Raw genomic sequence first — 9,127 nt, forward strand, 5'->3', positions numbered from 1 at the left:
TTTTTATAAATAGAAAAACTCCAGTCAAACAAATACCAGAAATTTCACGACGTTTTACTTATATAAGAAAATGTGCAGCTAATTGTATTTATTATAACGTCATCAGCAGGGCCGAAGAATTGTACATTCTATGCGTATAATCTGTCCTTATTGTACTATGATGATAATATTAAATTCATTGAATATTTTACTTAATATATTCATATAAATCAGGATTCCACATCATCAGTACTAAAATTCACAGAAGGAAAGGGTTGGTCTTTGAAAGTAGAAGTATATTTCTTGACTAAGAGTAATTTTTTCGTTATTTTTTTCGTTACAGTAAATAGGAAATAAATATTTAGATTTTATTCAGCTGTTAATTCCTTCAAAGAGAAGATATTTCGAAAACGGTCACTTCATTCGTAAACTATAGTTTCTATTTTCAATATCCAAAACCAATTAATACGTTCTTTCTATTTCGTTTTAGCAACATTGCAAATATCTTTACAGTACACAATTTGACGTCACTTCGTGAATGAAAATCAATTGATATTCTCTGTCAAGCGCACTTGTCTTTAGCGACCTTACAAAATCAATTTTTCTAAAGTGAAAGCCAGAATAATCAAACCTTTCAATTTATTTTTGTGCGAACAAATATTCCATATTCAGAGAGAATAGCAAAAAAATTCACATAGTAGAATAGTTATACTCATTCATGATTTGTTTTTTTCAATTACTAAATATCGTTATTTTATTTCCAAGAGTCATTTTAGAATGTTTTTAATGTAGTTATTTTAATTTTGTAAAAATATAAACGAAAATACAGTTTTTCATACTACAGGTTTTCATGTTATCACTTACAGTTTTTATATACTTACAAGAACATTTTTATAATGTTGCTTTTAGTTGTTCTGTGTATGTATGCTCGCATTAATAACGTTTAGAAGAATTTAATAAAAATGATAAAAATAATCACTTTTATCTACATGTCTGGTTATTATAAACAATATGAACTATAGAAGCATTAAAATATACAGCTAATATACGTATATAAAGAGTTCAATAAATATTTTAATTTCCGAATCTTTTATTTATACATGCTACAGCATAGTTTTTAAAATATCTACTAAATCTGCAAAAATTTCAAGTAATTCCGAAATATTCTTTTGTTTCATACCTAAATGTGAACAGTTACGTAACGTAAAATGCATATTATTAACAGGAACTTAATAAAAGCGTTGTCATAATTTGTTACGTTATAGCTACATTATAATTTTGTTTTAGTTTTATTTTGAAATTATGTAATAAAGGAATACAGATAAAAAAAAGGAATGCAGCAAGGGACAGTGATAATACTTGTGAAACAGATAATTCCAGGATGAAATTTTGTGGCTGATAGGAAGATACTTCGAGGAAAGCGAGATGACATAGGATTTGTATCGGAATTAGATTCAGTTCGCTGCAAACTATTATTTGACATATTATTATGCTTGTATTTAATTAATTTAAAAAAGCTAAATTGGACTAAATCTGTTGAAATAACTTGCCAAAAATTTGTTAATATTCTGATACACAAATGTATGTTTCTAAGCATTAAAAAATCTTCTAGCTATAGTCGAAGGATTTCAACTACGGATGTGGCTGTGGCTGTGGCTATGGCTGTTACGGAATAGAAACTTTTCCCCGGACATGAAATAGAGGACGGTCGGTCGGTTTGAGATCGTTTACTCGCTGATACGGAAAAGCTGGATAGTATCTAGCTAGGGAGCCAAGATATTTTCCTGATCCCGAATTCTTCGTTTCTTTGGCTCGTTAAAGTCACTCCACGGTCTCACCTTTCCTGCTGGAGAAAAACATTTCGTAGAAGTGGTCGACTATAAACGATCGACTTCACTGACTAGGCGTATTCAAAGATTTCTCCAATTGCAGGTACGCGTTCCGATAATACATTTTGTGCCTAGCAATTTCAGCGAAAACGATATACATATTTCAACTCGATTGTGATCAAATTTACTCGAGAGACATCTATATAATTCTTATCTTTCAAGTAACTCGTCAATATTACTTCCTTCTTTCTATTATACATATAAATGTGTTTTCACTTACATATGTATATACATGCTCATTTTTTCATTTACATTGAAGGTATCATAAAATACTGCGCATCCATTGTAGCAAATCTATTGATTATGTTAAATTTAAAATTATAAATTTTACGTGCAAAATTTTTCTTTCCTTCATATGTGACAATTTTTTTTATATTATTCAATTCAAAATTTTATTCTCTGTATGAGGCATTTTTAAAAGATGTAAAATATTTGATATACATCAAGTGATTCTATATAATAATGATTGAGATTACAATGACCATACTAACCAATCAGGAAAAAGTCTTGATTGCTGAAATTTAATCAACCAAACTAAAACCGATAAAATAACCACCGACAATGAATAATCGTGAACGAGAGAATAAAGTAGTTGTTCAGTCCTCGATGTTAACGAATGATGAATTATCCCTTTGATTGACAAAAAATTCTATTTTTTCAATAAAATATTTATCCTATTTTATATTAATAAATTATGGAAATTGTCTTTATAAAAATCTATAGAATTATTTGGAACTAAACAATTATGTTCATAGCTGTCTATGCCATTCTTAGTTAAAACTAATTCTAACAATGAAGTTTGCTAAAAACTGTTAAATATAGTTGAAAGTTATATACTTCATATTATTGAATGATACGTTTCTTTTGTAATAATAATAGTATTGTTATAACAAAGTCTATTCTCTCCTTATTACCTATTTTAAATTTCATTTCCTTTTACGTATTTCCCTTAAAATTTCAACATTAATTCGGTTATTACTATTAACATTAATATTTGTAGCAATATTAATTTGACATTAGTTGTTTTGTATTGCATTATTAACCATATAAATAATCATATATTTTTTTTAATAAGTTGAGTACAATGCTTCTAAGAAATAATATTGTATAAAGAAAGAATAGAATAAGTTAATAAAGCGAATTTTTTCTTCTAATGAAAGTACTTAGCGGCAGGTGAAGAACCTAATTAGGTTACTACCTGATTAACGCGACGAAGACTTCTTATATATTATACTTACAAAGATCTATTGAAAAGAATAACTTGAAAGTATTGACCGAATCGTCCAGTTACTAGAAAGTTATTGCACTTGAAGAAATGAATAAAATTATCGAATTCTTCAAGGAAATTTATTTTGTTTTTTGTCCTATCACTAAAAAATAGTACATAAAATAAAAAATTCATAGAATGTACATTTTTCTACTATGTAGAAATATAGTAAATATTTATAAATATAGCTTGTACTCAAAAAATGAATTTATGTGACCTTATTACACTCGTGCGAATCGCAATATCAATAAAGTTTCGGAATTGTTTTTGGAAACGTACCTCTGGAGGAGCGGTAAAATGGCTCCAGATTGAAAATTGAAGCTTTTATTATATATTGTCCCTATCGGAGAAAATGCCAGAGTTTTCTGAGCAAGCAGTATATGTGTTCCACTGTTATACTTACTGCTGAAATCTTGAATAAACGACAGCATGTTGCAATTTGATTTATTACTTATTGCCTATATCACACGCCTATCTTATCTGGAGTAAGAAACCTTTAATATTTAAATTTACAGTAGAATCATATTGATTATATTATATTCCTGAAAGTGCCTTTTGACTCGGGCCATTTTATAATAATAATATTAAAGTTAATATTTTCATCGAATCATAAGTACATCACATAATGGAACATGAAAAATCAGGAATGCTTGAAACAAAATGAACATGAAGAAAATTATTTAAAAAAATGTAATTATCAATTTAAAATGATTCATGATATTCTAAATGTGAATAATATGTTCTGCCTTAAATATAGTATATTGTCTTATGTAATGCTTTTATAACTATAAATATACAATTTGCACGAATTATTAACATGATATAGGCAGAATTTTGTAAGGTCGAAGATACGACTGATGTAGAGTGTAACATCGAAGTTCAGTTGAAACGAAAGATATTGGCGTTGTGCAATTGTTCCGCTTTAAGTATCACTTCACATTAGCAAGCGACGAGAAGGCGGACAATTTAAATTATAGGTACACTCGACTGAGACTGTTCTCCCTTATCGCATTAACGCGAGAATACCGTAAAATGCACAAGGCAAAGTACCACGCCAACCAACAACTTCCAGCGTAACCGTGTTCATTACGAAGAAAGATCTCACCGAATTTCCCATTTACATTCCGCCATCGTGTGCGACTCTTGGCACGGATGCTTATGTCCTCCTATTCGGTCCTTCTTCGTGGATTAACTTATTTTCTTGTAACCGTGTATCGTCTTTCGATAAAGATTCTCGAACTGACTACAGAGTACTGTCTATTTGAAGGAGATATTTAAGCTGAAAATGCAATAATCCGTGTAAATGTTGTCTGTGAATGCGTCTTGACTTCATAATCTATTCGAAGCATTATACTCAAATTAAAAGACTTTAAATAGTTAAGATACATTATGTGTTTACAAGTGTTTCTTATTCATATCGCCAAGAGAAATAGACGATTTAAAAAGTAGAAGAGTGTGAAGTACAAGAATGTGCAATATTATTATATGCAACATAAGCAGACGCTACCAAAAATATTATTCACAGCTGAAATGTACATTCATGCACAAGGAGGTCATATTAGACATTTGCCGCAGCCTTATCAAAAAAGAATATAAACACATCGCATGCACGGGTTCTGTTTTATATTATGGTGGTGAATATGAAATGTCATTTTTCTGAAATTTGAATGTTGCAAGACAATTGCATATAGTAAACACAGGAATTGTTCTAGATTGTAGAAGTAAATCGAAGAGCAAGCAGCTCCTTATAATTCATGCGCATTAACAACAATAACATCCGAAATTAATAAAATAATAATGATTCTTAAAGCTTCGAAAATTGAAACTTCCGGTTAATCTTTCTTTACGAATACAAACGTGATAACGACGTAGTGAAAACTTGTACAAAACATAATTCAGCGTTCGAGGAAGATTGTGTGAATTTAAGAATTATTCAAAGTTAGTCTTCGAAATTTGGAGGTAGAGATTTTTCATTGAAGAATGTACCAAAACGAGGAAAGAAAAACACTAGATAATACGTCCTTCTACAATAATGAAATTAATTTATTATTGAGGAAAGTAAAGAATTACATGAAAATTATTTTGATTGTATGCAACATATTTTAAGAAAACTATATCTTTAGATTCCTAATACAGAAAACTTAATTCCATAATTACCAACATAATATTAAAAACATAAATTGTAATGGTAATAATTTTATAATAATAATTACAAATTCTCTTCTAAATAATTGAATAGTAGCTTTATTTTTTATAGTCTTGCTTTAATCGTAGTATTACAGTTTTTTATTTCTTCCGTTTTACTGGATCTTCTATAGCGTTCTTGTTTATTAGAATCGGAACTTCTTTCTTAAATAGTAACATAAAATTTTCAATGGCCTTTTTTAATGTCATTTTGTTCTTTAATACTGACGCATTTCTAACCCATTTCTCAAATTTATATGCGCAATTTTTTTAGTAACGTGGTAAGCTTAGTCAAATATATAGCGAAGTAACAGAACATATAGAACTATACACTATACATATATGCATGTATGTAGATTACAGGATTATTAACGTCGTTATGAAATATAATATGAAATTTAAAAATAAATAACAATTTTATTAAAAAGGATACTTTTCATAACATTTCCTAAACTTTCTAAACTATTTTATTTTCTAAATTGCCTTTAAATAAAGATAAGAATTAACTGATCCGTGTGTTAAATCAGCAAATTCCTCGCTTATTGTTTTATTGTATAGTAGCAATGAGCGCAAATCGTGCGGTTCTGGTTGACATTATTTTATACAGGTTGCGCCAAATGCTGCACATGGTCTCATTAGATTTGATGTGCAAACGTTGTTACCTTCTAAATAGTGTAACCGTTACACAGAAATGAGCTGCTTGCCTGTTGAAATTGTTACTCTGTATTATAACGAACATGGAAAGAGAAAGCACAGATAATTTGTAGTAAAGGCATAGATTATATTATAATACTTCTCGGCATGTTCCATTGGTCCAAATTATTTTCATTCGCATAAGTTGAATAAATTATTGTTTGAAAAATCTATAAATTTGACTTAAAAATTTTCTTCAACGAATTTTTTTAAACAGTGAAACATCGTCAGCATAACTGTATCCTGCGTATTAGACTTTTCTGAACGTTTTCCAGAGTATTTTCTGTTTTCAAATGTTTGAATGGAAGACAACTTTTGTTCTGGAACTTTCTCTTTCAGCTGTTCTTTACGTGGCACAGTTATGTTGGCAAAGAAACGAAAACATTTTCAACAATTTCTAAATTAAGAATTAACAAAAACAATTCTTTGACAGAAAGTACTTTCATTGTTTATTCTTTACTATCTAATGTATTACATCCAAACAGCAATACAGACTGTGCATTAATATCTATTGGACATAGGGGTAAATGACATCATGCGTAAATAAGCAAACCCGTACTCAGCAAATCCTCAACATTGATTTATTCAGAAACGAAACCGCGTGCGAAAAAATGTCACTCTACATTTTCTATTTATTTTTTCATGTAGATTCACACCCTTTTCGTTTGTACCACCAGATCGATATCATCCCATACCTATGTATATCGTAATTTCCAATGAAAATAAAACTGTTGTATTTTATGCGTTTCTTTCTTATATTAAAATGACATATTTTGGGAGAAGAATATTAAAAGCTACGAATATTTTATATTTTCAATTATTACTTTTATTTACGAAATAAACACGAGTTCTCTATTAAAGGCAAATCTATGGTAAAAATACTTTGTACCTCTCCATTCGATAATGTTAAACATGATCTGACGAAAGGAAAAGATGCGCGCACGTACTTCATTAATTTCGATTATGTTCAAAGGAAATATCAGTGATCAATTTAGTATCAATTGAACATTTAATTTAAACACTATATTTCAAGATAGTTACTATTTATTGAAAATAAATCAAGATCATTTTAATCAGTGTATAACTTAATTCAATTTATAGTTATAATAATTCGTCGGTACATTGCAGATATAATCTCTGATGATTTGTCAAGTTTAATTGTTTGAACGTTTCTTGATTTTTGTGATTAATGACCGGGCTGTAATAAAGCAAATAATATATATATAATATTCGATAATGTCTAAATATTTTCGTAATAATTTTACAAACGATAATAGTGTTCTTAAGATTGTTAAGATTTTCTATTTAGATGAAATTGAATATTACTGGAAATAGTTTATATAAATATGATGTTAAGCATTCTTAATTTCAAAGTCATGCATTAACATTTTGAGAAATTTTGAAATTTTTAATAAAAAAAATTATATACTACATAAACAACCTATATCTATATTCCGATTTTATGAAATTGTGTATTCTCAGGGACTTTATATAACTCTTGAATATACTTCATAGCAATATTCCTTTTAAATAAGTTTCAGTCTAGTAAATACTTTTAAATATTTGTTATTCAAATGTTAAGATATACGTACGTTTGGTAATGGGTATGGCCACTGAATTTTTGGATTGAATGGTCCATGACCTGGGAAGCTTGGAAACGGTTTAGATTGTCCCGGTCGTGGCGGATTATATGGTACAAATGCAAGGATTGCACATACTGTGGCAAGCATTATGAAAATAAACATTACTGCCTTCATCTTGTATATATTTTTCTGTAACATAGAAACAAATTATTTTAACAGCTAATTTAAATTACGAAATATTTAAATTAAGTCACAAGATACTTTAAATCTGTTGTATTGCTTTCACTGTTATAACTTGAATATAATAATCGTTAAATTAAAACTTAAGTTTTGATTGTAAGTACATTAATATTAACTTCTTTAGTACTAATTAATTTCTTTATTAAATTCTACTTCAAAGAGCTCCCATTGTATGACGTATTTCTAAAGTATAAAAATCAAGGTGTGCAGTATACAGGGTGGTTGGTAACTGGTGGTACAAGCGGAAAGGGGGTGATTCTACGCGAAAAAAGAAGTCGAAAATATAGAATAAAAATTTTTCGTTTGAGGCTTTGTTTTCGAGAAAATCGACTTTGAATTTTCGCTCGGTACGCGTGCACTTTATCGCGTCTCGTTATAACGAATCTCACTGTAGATCGTTGATTAAAAAAAATCGGTCGATTAAAAAAAAAATTTTTATTCTATATTTTCGACTTCTTTTTTCGCGTAGAATCATCCCCTTTCCGCTTGTACCACCAGTTACCAACGACCCTGTATATTGCTCATACATATGCATGTAAAATTATTAGAAATGTAACTTTAAAAGATTAAAATATTACTTACTAGTATTTACATTAATATAAATTCCATGAAACAATTAAATTGTATAATTAGCTTACCTCTCCACAACTTGCTCCTTTGCAACAGCTGAAGATACTTTCGACGTTACATGAATATTCTTGCATTTATATACAACTCTCATTGTGCAAGAACTCGCAGGAATATACATATATTTATTCTGTGTTTCAAAAATAGATAATTAGCACAGTATGTGTGTGCATTCTTATGTTGTCACAGGGGATTCCGTGTTCTTTCCGTATTGTTCATAAGCTGCAGAATATCAATGACACATAGTGACCTATGTTATCGTATTAACAACATATTTGTATACTTATTGCTGCGTTCACAGATACGGGAATCCCTGGGAAATACACTTTCCTCAACCGTCTATTTAATGATAAGTAATATGTCTGTACAAAAATGTAAGTGGCAAGATCAATATTTAGAGTTGACAAAGTAGCATGAAACAAAAGATGTTATCTATTCTATTGTCCTAACCAGAAATTTTTTTTGATTTCTTTTATTATTTATTATAAAGCATACGATTTTCAAATTTCGAAAGAAATTAATACATTTGATTAACTAATTTGATATGCAGGTTGTAGGATGCCTAATTTGATCACTTCGAATATCTCAATTATTTTTGATAATAAGAAGAATATCGGAGAAAAAAATATTTGGTTCGGGTGGGGCGAGAGGTGGGGAGGCAAATA

The 9,127-nt window shown here is 29.2% G+C and overlaps 1 protein-coding gene across 1 annotated transcript; it reads right to left on the reverse strand.

The window, feature by feature from the left end:
* Positions 1–7,038: 7,038 nt before the first annotated feature.
* LOC117165824 (abaecin) lies at positions 7,039–8,578 on the reverse strand. The gene is made up of 3 exons (XM_033349220.2): positions 8,474–8,578; positions 7,605–7,784; positions 7,039–7,210 (listed from the first exon to the last, which is right to left on the reverse strand). Exons 1-3 carry the CDS (start codon positions 8,537–8,539, stop codon positions 7,199–7,201), a joined length of 258 nt encoding a protein of 85 aa, XP_033205111.2. The 5' UTR covers positions 8,540–8,578; the 3' UTR covers positions 7,039–7,198.
* Positions 8,579–9,127: the final 549 nt, after the last annotated feature.

Source organism: Bombus vancouverensis, chromosome 3, assembly GCF_051014615.1.
Source record: "Bombus vancouverensis nearcticus chromosome 3, iyBomVanc1_principal, whole genome shotgun sequence".
In the NCBI taxonomy this organism is placed as follows: domain Eukaryota; kingdom Metazoa; phylum Arthropoda; class Insecta; order Hymenoptera; family Apidae; genus Bombus; species Bombus vancouverensis.

What these genes read in the sequence shown, in the direction of transcription:
- LOC117165824 (XM_033349220.2), bottom strand. Translation starts at nt 8,539, where the DNA reads ATGCAAGAATATTCATGTAACGTCGAAAGTATCTTCAGCTGTTGCAAA. An exon ending in AAGGAGCAAGTTGTGGAGAG is followed by an intron (nt 7,785 to 8,473) that starts GTAAGCTAATTA and finishes TCTATGTTACAG; the next exon opens with AAAAATATATACAAGATGAA.